The sequence below is a fragment of the Bison bison genome, unplaced genomic scaffold, assembly GCF_000754665.1.
Source record: "Bison bison bison isolate TAMUID 2011002044 unplaced genomic scaffold, Bison_UMD1.0 scf7180017864485, whole genome shotgun sequence".
Taxonomy (NCBI): Eukaryota; Metazoa; Chordata; class Mammalia; order Artiodactyla; family Bovidae; genus Bison; species Bison bison.
In genome coordinates this window covers 4,024,203-4,044,317 of record NW_011495045.1, presented here as the reverse complement: position 1 = coordinate 4,044,317, position 20,115 = coordinate 4,024,203, and the positions used below count along the sequence as shown (strand labels likewise).

Genomic DNA, 20,115 nt, shown 5'->3' with positions numbered 1-20,115 from the left:
AAATGTTCCCTTGGTATCTCTGACTTTCTTGAAGAGATCTCTAGTCTTTCCCATTCTGTTGGTTTCCTCTATTTCTTTGCATTGATCACTGAAGAAGGCTTTCTTATCTCTTCTTGCTATTCTTTGGAACTCTGCATCCCGATGCTTATATCTTTCATTTTCTCCTTTGCTTTTTGCTTCTCTTCTTTTCACAGCTATTTGTAAGGCCTCCCCAGACAGCCATTTTGCTTTTTCGCATTTTTTTCCTTGGGGATGGTCTTAATCCCTGTCTCCTGTACAGTGTTACGAACCTCCATCCATAGTTTATCAGGCACTCTATCTATCAGATCTAGGCCCTTAAATCTATTTCTCGCTTCCAGTGTATAATCATAAGGGGTTTGATTTAGGTCATACCTGAATGGTCTAGTGGTTTTCCCTACTTTCTTCAATTTAAGTCTGAATTTGGCAATAAGGAGTTCATGATCTGAGCCACAGTCAGCTCCTGGTCTTGTTTTTGCTGACTGTATAGAGCTTCTCCATCTTTGGCTGCAAAGGATATAATCAATCTGATTTTGGTGTTGACCATCTGGTGTTGTCCATGTGTAGAGTCTTCTCTTGTGTTGTTGGAAGAGGGTGTTTGCTATGACCAGTGTGTTCTCTTGGCAAAACTCTATTAGCCTTTTGAGAACTCTTCCTTTTTCCCTTGATGAGTCTGGTTAAAGGTTTTTGTATTATATCTTCTCAAATAAACAACTTTTAGTTTCATTGATCTGTGCTATTGTTTTCTTTATGTCATTTATTTCTACTCTGATCTTTATGATTTCTTTCCTTCTAACTTTGGGTTTGTTTTTTTTTGTTGTTCTTTTTCTAGTTGCTTTAGGTGTAAGGTTAGGTTGTTTATTTGAGATTTTTCTAGTTTCTTGCAATAGGATTGTATTGCTATAAACTTCCTTCTTAGAAAGTAAGTTACTATATAGCACAGGGAACCCAGCCTGGCACTCTGTGATGAGCCAAAGGGGTGGGATGGGGGGAGAAGAGGAAGGCTCAACAGGGAGGGGGGAAAATGTATAATTATAGCTAATTCTGTTGTTGTACAGTAGAAACCAACACAACTTTGAAAGCAATTTCCCTCCAATTAAAAAAAAAAAATATATATATATATATATAAGTTTCTTCTTAGAACTGCTTTTGCTGAATCCCATAGGTGTTGGGTCATCATGTTTTTGTTGTCATTTGTTACTAGGTAATTTTTTATTCTTGGGGATGGTTTTGATCACACCACCTCCTGTACAATGTTATGAACCTCTGTCCATAATTCTTCAGGCAGTCTGTCTATCAGATCTAATCCTTTAAATCTATTTGTCACTTCCACTATATAATTGTAAAGTATTTGATTTAGGTCATACCTGAATGATTAGTGGTTTTCCCTATTTTCTTCAACTTAAATCAGAATTTGGCAATAAGTTCATGATTTGAAGCATAGTCAGCTCCTGGTCTCATTTTTGCTGACTGTATAGAGCTTCTCTGTCTTCAACTGCAAAGAATATAATCAGTCTGATTTTAACATTGACCATCAATGTCATTTGACATTGATGTCCATGTGTAGAGTTGTCTCTTATGTTGGTGGAAGAGAGTGTTAGCTATGACCTGTTCATTCTCTTGGCAAAACTCTGTTAGCGTTTGCCGTGCTTCATTTTGTACTCCAAGGCCAAACCTGCCTGTTAGTATATAAGTATCTCTTGACTTCCTACTTTTGCATTCCAGTCACCTATGATGAAAAGTAAATCATTTTTTGGTGTTCATTCTAGAAGGTCTTGTAGGTCCTCATAGAACCATTCAAATGCTTCAGCTTCTTCAGCATTAGTGGTTGGAGCATAGACTTGGATTACTGTGATACTGAATTGTTTGCCTTGGAAATGAACAAAGATCATTCTGTCATTATTGAGACTGCACCCAAGTACTGCATTTCGTAGGGCTTCCCTGATAGCTCAGGTGGTAAAGAATTCACTACAATGCAGGAGACCCTGGTTCAATTCCTAGGTTGGGAAGATTCCCTGGAGAAGGGATGGGCTACCCACTTCAGTATTTTTGGGTTTCCCTTGTGGCTCAGCTGGTAAAGAATCTGCCTGCAATGAGGAAAACCTGGGTTCAATCCCTTGGTTGGGAGATCCCCTGGAGAATGGAATGGCTACCCACTCCAGTATTTTGGTGGAGAATTCCATCGACAGTATAGTCCATAGGATCACAAAGAGTTAGACACGACTGAGCAAGTTTCACTTTCACTGCATTTCAGACTCTTTTGTGACTATGAGGGCTGCTGTATTTCTGCTAAGGGATTCTTGCCAACAGTAGTAGATATAATGGACATCTGAATTAAATTTGCCCATTCCAGTCCAGTCTAGTTCATTGATTCCAAAAATGCCGAAGTTCACTCTCCCCATCTCCTGTTTGACCCTTCCCAATTTACCTTGATTCGTGGACCTAACATTCCAGGTTCCTATGCAATATTGTTCTTTCATCATTGGACTTCACTTCCATCACCAGTCACATCCACAACTGGGCGTTGTTTTCGCTTTGGCTCAGCCTCTTCATTCTTTCCTGAACTATTTCTCTACTCTTCTCTAGTAGCATATTCGGCACTTACTCACCTGGGGAGTTCATCTTTCAGTGTCATATCTTTTTGCCTTTTCATACTGTTCATGAGGTTCTCAAGGCAAGAATACTGGAGTGGTTTACCATTCCCTTCTCTAATGGACCACGTTTTGTCAGAACTCTCCACCATGACCCGTCCATCTTGTGTGGCCCTAAATGGCATGGCTGTAGTTTCATTGGGTTAGACAAGGCTGTGATCCATGTGGTCAGTTTGGTTAGTTTTCTGTGATTGTGGTTTTCATTCTGTCTTCCCTCTGAAGGGTAAGAATAAGAGACTTGTGGAAGCTTCCTGATGGGAGGGACTGGCTGTGGGGGAATCTGGGTCTGACTTGGATGGGCAAGGCCATGCTCAGTAAATCTTTAATCCAATTTCCTGCTGATGGGTGGAGCTGTGTTCCCTCCCTGTTGGCCTGTGTTTGGTAGGGGTAATGTTGGTAATGGTAACCTCCTTCAAAAGGGCTTATGCCAGCACACCGCTCCCATAACTGTTGTATTCAGTGCCGCTGACCCATGGCAGGCCATTGTCAAACCACACCTCTGCCAGAGACTCCTGGACACTCACAAGCATGTCTGGCTCAGTCTCTTGTGGGGTCACTCCTCCTTTCAACTTGGATCTTGGTGTGTACAAGGTTTTGTTTGTGCCCTCCAAGGGTCTATTTCCCCAGTCCTGTGGAAGTTCTGTAATCAAATCCCACTGGCCTTCAAAGTCAAATTCCCTGGGGTTCTCAGTCCCTTTACCAGATCCCCAGGTTTGGAAGTCTGTTGTGGGCCCTAGAACTTATGCAATAGTACAAGAACTTTTTTGGTATAAATGTTCTCCAGTTTGTGGCATCCATCACTTCATGGCAAATAGATGGGGAAATAATGGAAACAGTGTCAGACTTTATTTTGGGGGGCTCCAAAATCACTGCAGATGGTGACTGCAGCCATGAAATTAAAAGACGCTTGCTCCTTGGATGAAAAGCTATGACAGACCTAGACAGCATATTAAAAAGCAAAGACATTACTTTGCCAACAAAGGTCTGTCTAGTCAAAGCTATGGTTTTTCCAGTAGTCGTGTATGGATATGAGAGATGGACTATAAAGAAAGCTGAGCACCAAAGAACTGATGCTTCTGAACTGTGGTGCTGGAGAAGACTTTCAGAGTCCCTTGGATAGCAAGGAGATCAAGCCAGTCAATCCTAAAGGAAATCAACCCTGAGTATTCATTGGAAGGACTGTTGCTGAAGCTGAAACTCCAATATTTGGCTGCCTGATGTGAAGAACTGACTCATTGGAAAAGACCCTGATCTTGGGCAAAACTGAAGGCAGGAGGAGTAGGGGACGACAGAAGACGAGATGGTTGGATGGTATCACCAACTCAATGGACATGAGTTTGAGCAAGCTCTGGGAAATGGAGAAGGAGAGGGAAACCTGGCATGCTGCAGTCCATGGAGTCGCAAAGAGTTGGACACGACTGAGTGACTGAACTGAACTGATTTTTTAACTTCCTCTTTGATTTCTTCAGTGATCTCTTCAGTTGCATATTGTCTAGCCTCCACATGTTTGTGTTTTTTTAAGTTTTTTTGTGTGTGTATGATTTCTAATGTTATAGCATCATGCTTGGATATGCTATGAAGTTTCAATTACAATTTCAGATATGCTTTGGTTTTTTTTAATTTATTGAGGCTTGATTTGTGACCCAAGATTGATCTGTCCTGGAGAATATTTCATGTTCACTTGAGAACAAAATATATTCTGCTGCTTTTAGCCAGAATGTCCTGTAACCATCATTTAAGTCTATCTAGTCTAATGTGTCCTTTAAGGCTTGTGTTTCCTTAATAATTTCCTGTCTGAATGATCTATCCATTGGTGTCTGGGGAGTGTTAAGTCCCCCACTGTTAGTGTGTTACTGTTGATTTCCCTCTTTTATGGATGTTAGCATTTGCCTTATGTATTGAAGGGCTCCTACGGTAGGTGCATTAAATATTTATAATTATTATATTTTCTTCTTGGATTAATCCCTATCATTATGTAGTGTCCCTTCCTTGTCTCTTGTGACAGTCTTTATTTTAGTCTATTTTATGTGACATGAGTATTGCTACTTCACCTTTGTTTTGATTTCCATTTGCATGGAATATCTTTTTCCATCCCCTAACTTTTCAGGCTATATTTCTCCCTATATCTGAAGTGTGTCTCCTGTGGGCAGCATATATATGGATCTTGTTTTGTATCCATTCAGCCTGTCTTTATCTTTTCATCAGAGTATTTAATCCATTTACATTTAAAGTATTTATATGTATATTCCTATTACCACTTTCTTAGTTGTTTTGAATTTGTTTTTGTAGGTTTTTTCCTTCTCTGTGCTTCCTGCCTAGAGAAGTTCTTTTAACATTTATAACAAAGCTGGTCTGGTGACAATGAATTCTCTTAGCTTTTACTTGTCTGTAAATCTTTTGATTTCTCCATCAAATCTGAGCCTTCCTGGGTAGAGTAATCTTATAGGTTTTCCCTTCTATCACTTTAAATATATCCTATCTGGCCGGCAGAGTTCCTGTTAGAAAATCAGCTGATAATCTTATGGACATTCCCCTATATGCTTTTTTAATTAGTTTATTTTAATTGGAAGCTAATTACTTTACAATATTATAGTGGTTTTTGCCATACATTGACATGAATCAGCCGTGGGTGTACATGTGTCCCCCATCCTGAACCCCCCTCCCACCTCCCTCCCATCTCATCTCTCAGGGTCATCCAAGTGCACTGGCCCTGAGCACCCTGTCTCATACATTGAATCTGGACTGGCGATCTGTTTCACATGTGATCATATACATGTTTCAATGCTATTCTCTCAAATTATTCCACCCTCGCCTTGCTGCTTTTAATAATTTTTTGTATTTAAATTTTTCAGTTTGATTAATATGTGTTTCAGCTTATTTCTCCCTGTGTTTATCTTATATGGAACTCTCTGCTTCTTGGACTTGACTATTTCCTTTCTCATGTTAGGGAAGTTTTTTACTATAATCTCTTCAAATATTTTCTCAGACCCTTTCTCTTTCTCTTCTTCTGGGACCCATATAATTCAAATGTTGGTGTGTTTAATGTTGTCCCAGAGGTCTCTGAGATTGTGCTCAATTCTTTTCATTCTTTTTTCTTTATTCTACTTCACAGCAGTTATTTCCACCATTTTATTTCTAGCTCACTTATCCATTCTTCTCTCAGTTATTCTGCTATTGATTCCCCCTAGTGTATTTTTAATTTCAGTTATTGTGATGTTCATCATTGCTTGTTTGTTCTTTAGTGTTTCTAGGTCCTTGTTAAACATTTCTTGTATTTTCTCCATTCTATTTCCCAGATTTTGAATCATCTTTACTATCATTACTCTGAATTATTTTTCAGGTAGATTGCCTATTTCCTTTTCACTTGTGGGTTTTTACCGTGCTCCTTCCTCTGTAACATATTTCTCTGTCTTCTCGTTGTTTAACTTACAGTGTTTGAGATTTCCTTTTTACAGGCTACAGGGTCATAGTTCCTTTTGCTTCTGATGTCTTCCCTAGTGGGAGAGGTTGGTTGTTCCAAGGGTTTGTGTAGGCTTCCTGCTGGGAGGGACTGGTGCCTGTGCTCTGGTGGGTAGTGCTGAGTCTTTTCCCTCTGATGGGCAGAGTCACATCAGGTGGTGTGTTTGGGGATTTCTGTGAGCTTAGTACAACTTTAGGCAGTCTGTCTGCTGATGGGTGGGGCTGTGTTCCTTTCTTGCTGCTTGTTTGGTACTAAGTGTCCAGCACTGGAGCATGTATCCAGTTGGGTGGAGCTAGGTCATGGTATCAAGAAAGATAGTTTATCCAAGGTTATTCAGCTAAGTAGCAGCTCCAGAATCTGAAATCAGCTCTGACTATAGAAACCATATTCTTTCCAAGACACCACGTTGCTGATGGATGGTATCAGGTAAGCTGCATTCCCAGGATGCAACACTGACCTAGCCAGTTGCCAGCTCCTGGAGCAAATGCTGTCTTAATCTATTTTGAGTTAATTTCTGTATATGGTATGGTCCAGTTACATTTTTGCATGTTGCTGTCCAGTTTTCCCAACATGACTTACTAAAGAAACTGTCCTTTCCTCATTGTATGTTCTTGGCTCCTTTGTCCTAAATTAATTGAGCATAAGTATACACGTCTATTTCTGGACTGTCTATTCTGTTCCATTGATCTGTATATCTGTTTTTATGCCAGTATCATTTTATTTTGATTACTATAGCTCTATAACGTAGTGTGGATCACAATAAAGTGTGGAAAATTCTGAAAGAGAAGGGAATACCAGATAACCTGATCTGCCTCTTGAGAAACCTACATGCAGGTCAGGAAGCAACAGTTAGAACTGGACATGGAACAACAGACCAGTTCCAAATAGGAAAAGGAGTACATCGAGGCTATATATTGTCACCCTGCTTATTTAACTTATATGCAGAGTACATCATGAGAAACGCTGGGCTGGAGGAAGCACAAGCTGGAATCAAGATTTCTGGGAGAAATATCAGTAACCTCAGATACACAGATGACACCACCCTTATGGCAGAAAGTGAAGAAGAACGAAAGAGTCTCTTGATGAAAGTGAAAGAGGAGAGTGAAAAAGTTGACTTAAAGCTCAACATTCAGAAAACTAAGATCATGGCATTCGGTCCCATCACTTCATGGCAAATAGATGGAGAAACAGTGGAAACAGTGGCTGACTTTATTTTGGGGGGCTCCAAAATCACTGCAGATGGTGATTGCAGCCATGGAATTAAAAGATACTTACTCCTTGGAAGGAAAGTTATGACCAACCTAGACAGCATATTAAAAAGCACAGACATTACTTTGTCAGCAAAGGTCCATCTAGTCAAGACTATGATTTTTCCAGTGGTCACGTATGGATGTGAGAGTTGGACTGTGAAGAAAGCTGAGCACCGAATAATTGATGCTTTTGAACTGTGGTGTTGGAGAAGACTCTTGAGAGTCCCTTGGACTGCAAGGAGATCCAACCAGTCCATCCTAAAGGAAATCAGTCCTGGGTGTTCATTGGAAGGGCTGATGTTGAAGCTGAAACTCCAGTACTTTGGCCACCTGATGCAAAGAGCTGACTCATTTGAAAAGCCCCTAATGCTGGGAAAGATTGAGGGCAGGAGGAGAAGTGGACGACAGAGAATGAGATGGCTGGATGGCATCACCGACTCAATGGACATGGGTTTGGGTGGACTCTGGGAGTTGGTGATAGACAGGGAGGCCTGGAGTGTGGCAGTTGATGGCGTCGCAAAGAGTCGGACATGACTGAGCGAATGAACTGAACTGAACTGATAATGTAGTTTGAAATTAGGAAGCATGAAGCCTCCTGCTTTGTTGTTCCTTCTCAAGATTGATTTGTCTATTTTAGGGTCTTTTGTCATTCTATACAAATTTTAGAATTGATCTATTACTGTGAAAACCACAATTGGAATTTTGATAGGGACTGCATTGAGTCTATAGACTGTTTTGAATAGTATGGAGATTTTAGCAATAGTAACTCTGCCAATCCATGAGCATGGACTATCTTTCCATTTATTTGTGTCTTCTTCAATTTTTTTGAAGTGCTTTCTTCGTTTTCAGTGTACTGGTCTTTCACTTTCTTGATGAAATTTGTTTTTAGGTATTTTATTCTTCTTGGTGCAGTTATAAATGGGATTTTCTTAATTTAACTTTCTGATAGCTTGTTATTAGTGTATAGAAACACAGCAGATGTATATTGGTTTTATATCCTGCAAATTGACTGAATTCATTTGTTATTTCTAAAGGTTTTTTGATGGAGTCTTTAAAGTTTTCTGTATATATTATTATTATGTAATCTACAAATAGTGGCATTTTTACTTTTTCTTTTCCAGTTTGGACATCTTTCATTTTTTTCCTGCCAACTTGGTTTGGCTAGGCCTTCCAATATCATGTTGAAGAATAATGATGATAGTGGGCATCCTTGTCTTGTTTCTAATCTTAGAGGAAAATCTTTTTGGCTTTTGACCATTGAGTATGATATCTGTCATATTAATATATGACCTTTGTTATGTTGGGGTACATTTCCTCTATTCCCACTCTGTTGAGGATTTTAATCATATTAATAAATGGATGGATTTTTTCAAGTGCTTTTTTTAATCTATTGATATGATCAAAGAAAAATCATATAATTTTTTTCTTCTGTTTTGTTAATACAGTGTATCACATTGATTGATTAGTGGAATATGAATCATCCTTGTATACCTTTAATAAGTCCAACTTGATTATGGCATTGATTTTTTTAATATATTGTTGAATTGAATTTGATGATTTCTTTGAGAATTTTTACCTATATGTTCATCAGAGATGTTGGCCTGTAATTTTCTTTGCTTGTGGTTTCCTTGACTGGTTTCGGTATCAGAGTAATTATGGCTTTGGCAAATGAGTTTAGAAGTGTTCCCTCATTTCCTACCTTTTGGAAGAGTTTGAGAGTATTGGTATTAATTCTTATTTAAAGTTTTGATAGAATTCACCAATGAAGCTGTCAGGTCCTGGACTTTTATTTATAGGGAGTTATTAAATTACTTATTCAGTATCCCTACCAATAATCAGCGTATTCAGATTTTCTGTTCATATTCAGCCTTGGAAGTTTGCATGTTTCTAAGAATTTATCCATTTGTCCTAGGTTTTCCGATTTGTTGGCATGTAATTGTTCATAATAGTCTCTTAATGATCCTGTATATTTCTGTGATGTCAGTTGCATCTCTTTCATTTCTGATTTTTTTTTTTTTTACTTTAGTTCTCTCTCTCTTGTTGAGTCTGGCTAAAGGTTTATCAACTTTGTTTATTTTTTCAAAGAACCAGCTCTTATTTTCCTTGATCTCTTCTAGTGTCTTTTAGTCTCCATTTCATTTACTGCTCCTCTTAGCTCTGAAGTGAGTCTCTTGTAGGCGGCATGTAGGTGGGTCTTGTTTTTTATTCCATCAATCCCTCTCTGTCTTTTGATGGAAGAATTTAGTCCACTTATCTTTAAAGTAATTGTTAATAGGTATGTTATTGCCATTTCTATTGTTTCTGGCTGCTTTGTGGTTCCTCTGTTCGTTTCTTCTCCTGCTGTCTTCCTTTGTGGTTTGATGACTTTCAGGTTCCTTTCTCTGTCATTATCTTTTGTGTATCTACTTTAGGTTTTTGCTTGTTGGTTACCACAAGGCTTACACATAACAACTTGTATTTATAACAGTGTTTATGTTGATACCAGTGTTTGAACACTTAGGAAAGCTCTACTTATTTATTCTCTACTCACCCAACATTTTGTTTTTTGATATCATATTTTGTGTCTTTTTTTATCTTGTGAATCCCTTGCTTAAATATTGTAGCTAAAGTTATTTTTACTATTTTTGTCTTTTGACCTTTTCATTAATAATTCATTCACTACCATTACCATCAGGCTTCCCTGGTGGCTCAGAGGTTAAAGCATCTGCCTGGAATGCAGGAGATCAGGGTTCAATCTCTGAGTCGGGAAGATCCCCTGGAGAAGGAAATGGCAACCCACTCCAGTATTCTTGCCTGGAGAATCCCATGGAGGGAGGAGCCTGGTAGGCTGCAGTCCATGGGGTCACAAAGAGTCGGACACGACTGAGCAACTTCACTTTCACTTTCACCATTACCATATATTTGCCTTTACCAGTGAGATTTATGCTTTTATATATTTTGTTACTGGAGCCTGGTAGGCTGCAGTCCATGGGGTCGCTAAGAGTCAGACACGACTGAGCGACTTCACTTTCACCTTTCATTTTCATGCATTGGAGAAAGAAATGGCAACCCACTCCAGTGTTCTTGCCTGGAGAATCCCAGGGATGGCGGAGCCTGGTGGGCTGCCATCTATGGGGTCGCACAAAGTCGGACACGACTGAAGCGACTTAGCAGCAGCAGCAGTAGCACCCTTTCTGTTCAGCTTAAAAAGATACCTTCGACATCTCTTCTGAGAATGGTTTAGGTTTAGTGGTGAGGAACTCTTTTATCTTTTGCTTGCTAGAAACCTCTATCTCCTTCAATTCTGAATGATAACTTTGGTAGGTGAAGTATTCTTGGTTGGAAATTTTTATCTTTTAGCACTTGGAATATATTGTGCTATTTCCTTCTGATCTTTAAAATTTCTGCTAAAAAATCTACTGATAGTCTTACAGGATTTCTTTGTACATAAAAAGTTGTTTTTCTCTTGCAGTTTTAAGATCTCTCCTTGTCTTTACCTTTTGACATTTTAATATAATGTGTCTTGGTATAGATCTCTGGGTTCATCTTATTTGGAACTGTCTGGGCTTCCTATATTTGAATGTCTGTTTCTTTCCCCAGCGTAGAACAGTTTTCAGCCATTATTTTTTCAAATAAGTTTTCTTTCCCTTTTTATTTTTTTCTGAGACCTCTATAATGTGATGGTTAATGCACTTGATGTTGTCCCATAAGTCCTTTAATCTGTCTTCACCATTTTGCATTCTTTTTTTCTTTTTGCTGCTCTGACTGGGTGAGTTTCTCTGCCATGTCTCAAGTTCTCTGATCCTTTCTTCTACTTCATCAAATCTGCTTTTGACACCCACTGGTTATTTTTCAGTTCAGTTATTGTATTCTTCAGCTCTGTGACTTCTGTTTGGAACTTTCTTGTATTTTCTATCTTTAAGTTCTCACTGTGTTTATCCATTCTTCTCCGAAGTTTAGTGAGCATCTTTATGATCATTTATTGAACCTTTTACCAGGTACATTATTTATCTCCAGTTCATTAACTTTTTTTCTGATGTTTTATCTTGTCCTTTCTTTTGGAACATATTTCTGTTTCTTTGTTTTGCTTGATTCCGTCCTGGTTTCTATGCACTGGGTGACAGAGCCACCTCTTTTGCTTGAACTGCTGGCTTTGTGTAAGAGACGAACCTTTTTCATTCAACCCTGTCCTGGCTCTTGGTTTTCTCTCAACTGTTTGTAATTATCCAAGAAGCCTATCTTACATTTAATAGCTCTCGGTACTTAAGGAAGTGCCAAGATCAGTCAGTGTCCCAAAGGGGAGAGCTCAGTCAGCACCTTGATTCAGGCTGATTGGAAACCAAGTCCTCAGGCAGCAGCTTTTCAAGAATGCAAATTATGCAGTTCTATAGGACTGCAAGGATAAGCCCTGCTGGCCCCCAGAGCCAGGCTATCTGGAGGTGGCCCCTGGCAGCAGTCACAGAAATTGCATCTCCAGGTGGGTTTATAAGCTCCTTCTTGGGAGTCACTAGTGAACTGTAGTCACACAGGAGGAAGTGCAAAGATGGTGTCCCCTGGCTGCATCTTTGAAAGCACCTGCTTACCATCTAGGTGTGTGGCAGACCTGTTGCTTATCCCCAGGGCTGAAGTTCCTAGACAAGCAGATAGCCTCTTTTACAAAAAAAAAGTGGGCGTGTGTTTCACACACTGTGTGATGCCCTGGAAATGGTAGTCTTCCAAGAACTGTCTCTTTAATTGTTACAGTCCTGTGGGACCCAGGAATGCAAGCCCCCGTGACCAGGTCTTTCCCGGGTGGCAGCTGTAAGAACCATGTCACCAAATGTAAAAACCAGAGCACCAGAGTTGTGTGTAGAACCTCCTCTCCAGAAGATAAAAGCACTCTGGAGTACAGCAGAGCTCAAAAATGGTAGCTACTGGCTGACATGGGACAGATGGGGAGTACAAAAGATGGCATTCACTGAAAAAAAAAAAAAGGAAAAGGAAAAGAAGGGAAAGAAAAAGAGAAAATAGGGGGAGAGGAAAAATAAAAAGATGATACCCAACAGAAGTGCAGGGGGTTGGGGAAGGAAGATGGTGCTGCTGACTTTAGCAAGACAGAGAGAGAATAGGAAGATATTGTCCACCAGCCTCTGTCCAAGGGAGTAACCAAGCAGGTACCAGTGCTTTAATTAGTAAATGAATCTCTTTCATATGACATCTGGATGCTTTGCAAATGGCTGCTTCTGCACTGAGCTCTGGGTTTGGTGAGCCTAGGCATAAACCCTTTAAGAACCCTTCCTTGGTTCCACAAAGCCCCATATGTCTCATGGACATGAGCCTTGTTGGTCTTCAAAGTGAGATGCTTTGGGGGTTTATCTCTCAGACACTGGATCTTAAAAGTTAGGGTGAGGTATGAACCCTTCACTCCTTCTGGAGAAGCTCTGGGTTTTGAGTTCCCTCCAGACTGGAGGTTGTTGTATTGGGGGTGGAGTTTGTAATGAGATTGTGTTTCAGCCTTTTCGACCCACTAGGATGTGGTTTCCCTCTCATTTGCCCAATGTAACAGGGTCTCTTTACCAATATGCAGATTATTTTCAGAAGAAGTTGTTCCATGTATAGTTTTAGATAAACTGTATCCATGGGAGAGGGTGAGTGCAAGAGCTTCCTACATATCCATCTTGCTAAAATTTCTTATTAAAAGTTTTTTGTTGTGGTCATTATTTAATAATCAATAAGCACAAACTTTTAAGAATTACAATTTTTAATATTCAGTTTGTTCATTTAAGCATGAAAAGACTCTTAACTTGACTCTTGCTGGGATTGTTGAGGAAAGTTGTATGTTCATGAATTTTATTTGCTCTATATTTACATCATCGTAATATTTTTTATAACAATTGCATGTTTTTTCATCAGCCTTTGACATTTAGAAAGTAAGAGCTATGCATTAAAACCTCTGCAAGAAAGTAAGCTTTAATGAAATTTTTTTCCGCTCAGTCCCAAAGGGAACATGAACTCTAAAATTGACTGTGGTATATAATAAAAGGCAAGACTGCAGCTGAAAGCATTTATAATAAAGTACAAGACTCAATTTCTACTTTGTCCTCTGTCTATACTCATTGGATAGCTGAGTTTATAACTTTATGATAGAACATTCTTCCTAAGAAGTGTGTGAAACCGAAAAGATAAAATAAATCTAATAGTTTTCAAAATAGTGAAACCATATTAAATGTGAGGAAACTAGACTGAGTATAACTGCTGCTACTGCTAAGTCACTTCAGTCCTGTCTGACTTTGTGCGACCCCATAGACGGCAGCGCACCAGGCTCCTCTGTCCCTGGGATTCTCCAGGCAAGAACACTGGAGGGGGTTGCCATTTCCTCCTCCAATGCATGAAAGTGAAAAGTGAAAGTGAAGTCGCTTAGTTGTGTCCAACTCTTAGCAACCCCATGGACTGCAGCCTACCAGGCTCCTCCGTCCATGGGATTTTCCAGGCAAGAGCACTGGAGTGGGGTGCCATTGCCTTCTCCACTCAACATATATAAACATACATATTAAACAAACATTTGCACAGATTGACATTACTGCCACAAAGGAACCCCTTTCTGAATTTAAGAATGGGTTCAGTTTCCTAAACTATTGATCAGTCAGTTCAGTCACTCAGTCATGTCCGACTCTTTGCAACCCCATGGACTGCAGCACACCAGGCTTCCCTGTCCATCACCAATTCCCGGAGTTTGCTCAAACTCATGTCCATCGAGTCGGTGATGCCTCCAACCATCTCATTCTCTGTCATCCTTCTCCTCCTGCCTTCAGTCTTTCCCAGCATCAGGGTCTTTTCCAGTGAGCTGGCTCTTTGCATCAGGTAGCCAAAGTATTGGAGCTTCAGTTGCAGCATGAGTCCTTCCAATGAATATTCAGGACCGATTTCCTTTCCGATTGACTGGTTTGATCTCCTTGCAGTCCAAGGGACTCTCAAGAGTTTCTCCAACACCACAGTTCAAAAGCATCAATTCTTTGACACTCAACTTTCTTTATAGGCCAACACTCACGACCATACATGACTACAGGAAAAACCATAGCTTTGACTAGATGGACCTTTGTCAGCAAATTAATGTCTCTCCTTTTGAATATGCTGTCTAGGTTGGTCATAGCTTTTCTTCCAAGGAGCAAACGTCTTTTAATTTCATGGCTGCCTTCACCATCTGCAGTGATTTTGGAGCCAAAGAAAATAAAGTATGTCACTGTTTCCATTGTTTCCCCATCTGTTTGCCATGAAGTGATGAGACCAGATTCCATAATCTTAGTTTTTTGAATGCTAAGTTTTAAGCCAGCTTTTTCACTCTCCTCTTTCACTTTCATCAAGAGGCTCTTTAGTTCCTCTTCATTTTCTGCCATAAGGGTGGTGTTATCTGCATATCTGAGGTTATTGATATTTCTCCTGGCAATCTTAATTCCAGCTTGTACTTCATCCCGCCTGGCATTTCGCATGATGTACTCTGCATAAAAGTTAAATAAGCAGAGTGACAATATACGGCTTTAACGTACTCCTTTCCCAATTTGGAACCAGTCCACTGTTCCATATCCAGTTCTAACTTTTGCTTCTTGACCTGCATACAGATTTCTCAGGAGGCAGGTCAGGTTTTCTAGTATTCCCATCCCTTGAAGAATTTTCCACAGTTTGTTGTGATCCACCACAGTCAAAGGCTTTGGCCTAGTCAGTAAAGCAGAAGTAATTGTTTTTCTGGAGTACTCTTGCTTTTTCTATGGTCCAATGGATATTGGCAATTTGATCTCTGGTTCTTCTGCCTTTTCATTCCAATCCCAAAGAAGGGCAGTGCCAAAGAATGTTCAAACTACTACACAATTGCATTCATCTCACATGCTAGCAAAGTAATGTTCAAAATTCTCCAAGCCAGGCTTCAACTGTATGTGAACCATGAAATTCCAGATGTTCAAGCAGGATTTAGAAAACGCAGAGGAAACTACTGGTATTATGTATAAAATAGATAACTAATGAGAACATATTGTATCGCACAGGGAACTCTACTTAATGCATTGTGGTGACCCAAATGGAAGGAAGTCCAGAAGGGAGAGGATGTATATGCATGACTGATTCTTTTTGCTGTATGGTAGAAACTGACACGGAGAAGGCAATGGCACCCCACTCCAGTAATCTTGCCTGGAAAATCCCATGGACGAAGGAGCCTGGTAGGCTGCAGTCCATGGGGTCGCTAAGAGTCGGACAAGACTGAATGACTTCACTTTCACTTTTCACTTGCATGCATTGGGGAAGGAAATGGCAACCCACTCCAGTGTTCTTGCCTGGAGAATCCAGGGATGGGGGAGCCTGGTGAGATGCCATCTGTGGGGTTGCACAGAGTCGGACACGACTGAAGCAACTTAGCAGCAGCAGCAGAAACTGACAGGCAAGAATACTGGAGTGAGTAGCCATTCCCTTCTTCAGGGGATCTTCCTAACCCTGGGATCAAACCCAGGTCTCCTGCATTTCAGGCAGATTCTTTACCATCTGAGCCACCAGGGAAACCCAGAAACTAACACAACATTGTAAAGGAACTATATGGCAATAGAAATTAAAAATAAACAAACAAAGGGCTTCCAGTTCAAGATGATGGAGTGAAAGGACATGTGCTCATCTCCTCCTGCAAGATGACCAAAACTGCAACTAGCTATTGGACAACCATCAACAGGAAGACACTGAAACCCACTCCAAGAAAGATACCCCATGTCCCAAGCCAAAGAAGAAGCTACAGCAAGATGGTAGGAGGAGCACAGTCATGATAAAATCAAATCACATTCCCACCGGGTGGGTGACTCACAAACCAGAGAACAGTAATACCAAAGAAGTTCTCCCACTGTTGTGAAGGTTCTGAACCCCACGTCAGGCTTCCCAACCTAGGTATCTGACAAAGGGACTGGGAATCACCAGGGAATCTGACCTTGAAGGCGGGCAGGACTTGATTATAGGACTTGCACTATTCCACAGGACTGAGGAAAACAGACTCCAGTCTTGGAGGGCACAAACAAAATCTTGTGTGCACCGAGACCCAGAGGAAAGGAGCCGTGAGCCCACAGGGAAGTAAACCAAAAGTACCTACTAGTGGTGGAGGGCCTCCTGTGGAGGCGTGGGTCCACAGAAACTCACCACAGACACGGGGGCTCTGGCAGAAGCAAGCCAGGAAGGTCCCTCTTGGCGTAAACCCTCTTGGAGTTCACCATTAACCCGGCCATAGAGCCAGGAGACCCCAGGGCTGAGTCACCTGAGGTCAAACAGCTACCAACTATCTATGAGGGAGTGCAGCCCCACCCATCAGCAGATAATTGGATTAAAGCTATACTGAGCAAGTCCCTGCCCACCAGAGCAAGACCCAGTTTTTCCCATTGCCAGTCCCTCCCACCAGGAAGCTTACACAAGCCTCTTAGCCTCATCCATCAGAGGGCAGACAGAAGAAGCAAGAAGAACCATAGTCTCACAGCGGCTAAAACAAAACCATATTACAGAGAGTTCATCACAATGAGAAAGCAGAAAGTTATGTCCCAGATGAAAGGACAAGATAGAACCCCAGAAAAACTTCCCTAGCATGGGAAAGGAAATAGTCAACCAAGTCCAGGAAGCACAGAAAATCCCAGACAGGATAAACCCAAGGAGGAGCACACCAAGACACATAGTAATCAAACAGACAAAAATTAAAGACAAAGATAAAATATTAAAAGCAACAAGGGAAAAATGACAAATAACATACAAGGGAGCTCCCATCAGGCTGTCAGCTGATTTCTCAACAGAAAGTCTACAAGCTAGGAGGGAATGGCAGGATATGTCTAAAGTGGTGAAAGGAAGAACCTATAACCAAGAATACTCTGCCCAGCAAAACTGTCCTTCAGATTTGATGGAGAAATCAAAAGCTTTCCAGCAATCAAAAGTTAAGAGAACTCAGCACCACCAAACCAGTTTTACAACAAATGCTAAAGGAAATTCTCTAGGCAGAAGATACAAGATGTTTAGAGCTCCCACTATTCAGTTTTTTCCTTTCTGGGATTTCCTTCTTATGGGAGTTCCCTTTATGTTACTTGCCATTTTTTGCTTGTTGCTTTTAATATTTTATCTTTGTCTTTAATTTTTTTCAGCTATTATCTCTTCAGATATTTTCTCAGGTCCTTTCTGTCTCTCTTCCCCTTTATAGTTGTTACTTGTGTGTTTGTTTTAAGGGCCAGAGGTACATGCAGCAGGAAGATCCTAAAGGAACCTCAAAGAGCCATTTAAGTATCAAATTCTGTGTAAATCCATCAATTTTCATGTTAAAGTTAGATACAGATGACATCAGCAATGCTTTAGAACTATGATCTCACAAAATCGTGTTTCAGTGTTGACCTTTCTTACTTTTGCCTGTTTTGTTCACATTGTCTTTTATCGCCCCAATGTCTGCTCAGTTCAGTTACTGTCCAAGAATGACTTATTGAGTACTTACCAGATACAAGTCATGAAATTAGATCCTCTACCTACTGAGATCATGTTCACTCAAAATTCACATCAAATGCGGAAGCCTCCAAGATCAGTCTTGCGCTCGTAATGTGTAGATGTGTCCGTGCTAAGTTGCTTCAGTCCATGTCTGACTCTGTGCAACCCTAAAGACTGTAGCCTGCCAGGCTCCTCTGTCGATAGACTTTTCCAGGCAAGAATACTGCAGTGGGTTGCCATTTCCTGCTCCAGGGGATCTTCTTGACCTGGGGATTGAACCTGCATCTCTTTTGTCTCCTGCATTAGCAGGCAGGTTCTTTTTCACTAGCACCACCTGGGTAGATAGATGTGATTTATTGGTTTTCTGAATGTTTTTTGTGCTTCCTTCTCCCCTTATGACATTTTATTTATTAATATACTTGCTTTCCCTACAGCCACCTATCGCCAGTCTTGTTCTACCCATTAGGTTGTGAATTTTACTGTGGCAAGGGCAAGTCTCACTCATGTTTATATCCATCCATGCTGCCTTAAACATGCTTTTGAAAGTCGGGACTAAAAAGATATAGGAAAGTCTTTGCAGCTGGAAAAATGTGGGGAAATGTGGAACATTAGCTTCCTGTCTCTGTTCTCAGTAGAGTAGAGCATCAGGTAATGATGCTCTATTGTTTCTAGAGCACATTTTAATAGAGATAACTCTTCTTCCCCTAGTTCTTCTTCCCCTTTGCTTCCCTTTTCCTCCTCCTCCTTCCCCTTCTCCTCTCCTCTCACCTTTTTTCCTTCTTCCTTTCTTACTTTCATTATTTAATTGTGGCCTAGTTTAATCTTCAACTTTTTGTATGCTTTGTCTCAGCTTTAAAATGGGATACGTGCTGGTATGAAAATGTTTTACTTTAAGTTGTTACAGTTCAGTAAGGGATCCCTTCTTTCACCTTTGAAGACTTAGTGCCAGAACTCAACTAAGTAGACCAGTGATGTTCCCAAGAATAGGTAGGAGAATAATCCAAATGTTTGATTCTTCCTTAACTTATAGAATATTGAGCCATAATGGACATACTGTAAAAGGAGAACTGTAGAAATAAGATGAAGTGAATTGAATTATTTTTCCTAATAATCTCACTTCTTCCTTAGATTCAGGTCAGAAGACATTTAAAAGGAGAAGATCTATCATAAACTGGGCCTTTTGGCGGGGTTCTAGCATTCACCTGGATAACTTGCCTGTGTCACCAACGTCTCCTATCCCAGGACAGCTCTTCGGGGTTTCTCTGCCAGATATTTGTGAGAATGACAATCTGCCCAAAGCTGTCTTGGTAAGTCTCATTTTGGCCTATAGCACTAATAGAAAAGGAAGTTTGGGAAAGGAATGCTCTGGGAGGTAAATCTTTCCCTAAAAAAATGGGAAATTTATAGATACCCATTGCTTTGGCTGAGAATCTTTATTATTCCTCCAAAGAAAAAAAAATCTGATTAAGCTACTGCAGAGTCATAAGGCAGACATAATAGGGAGGGATAATCTAGCCTACTGATTTCAGGCAAGAGCCCCATTAACCTGCTCAGATAAATTAGAACCTACACTGCAGACAGAGAATCCACATTAGCCCTGACATTTTTCTCACAGCCTTCCTTGAACCCTGCATTGTTCGGAAAGTCTCATTTAATCACTTTAGCAACACAGACTAAATCTTAACATTTTTTAATTTGTATTTTATTTGTATTCCAAGTCTTTTAAGTATAAAGATACATCTTCTGGTATTTAGTTATCTTTTGTATGTATAAGAGATCAAATGAAAGCCACTGAGTATATATTTTTTCCAGTTAATATAGTAAATGGGTCGTGTTAAAGAATATTTATTGAGTGTCCAGTATCCCCAAGCAATATGCTAGGTGCCTGGCCCTTTATTCTATGTTGTGCATCTATCTATAAGCTCCAGGTACTAATCTAGCCACTTTATTGCTTATCCTTCACAACAGATTTAGAAGGTAGTTATCATCATCATTACCATCATCCCTACTCTACAAATTAAAGGGAAACCCCCACCCAAGTTTACCAAAGGTCACGCCATAAATATGTGTCATAGCGAGGTTCCAGATCCCATGGGTTGCTTGTCTCCAACACCCATTCTCTTCCTGTACGGCAAGCAGAGGGCACACAACTGTAAAGAAAGTGAAATAAAAGACTGAATTGAATGGATGGAATGGAGAAAGCTTCCTAAAGGAGATGATTTTGGAGGCTGATTTTAAAAGAAGGAAATAGTGATTTCCCTGATAGTTCAGCGGTTAAGAATCCACCTTTCAATGCAGGGGACAA

At 40.3% G+C, this 20,115-nt stretch overlaps 1 protein-coding gene across 2 annotated transcripts in view; it reads left to right on the top strand.

Annotated features, from left to right (window-relative positions):
* Positions 1-20,115, top strand: part of ARHGAP20 (Rho GTPase activating protein 20) — a 195,270-nt gene that overhangs the window by 156,402 nt on the left and 18,753 nt on the right. For both annotated transcript variants that reach the window (XM_010862859.1, XM_010862860.1), the window contains one exon: positions 18,939-19,117. In XM_010862859.1, the coding sequence (XP_010861161.1) occupies positions 18,939-19,117 (179 nt within the window). The remainder of the gene's footprint in view (positions 1-18,938; positions 19,118-20,115) is intronic.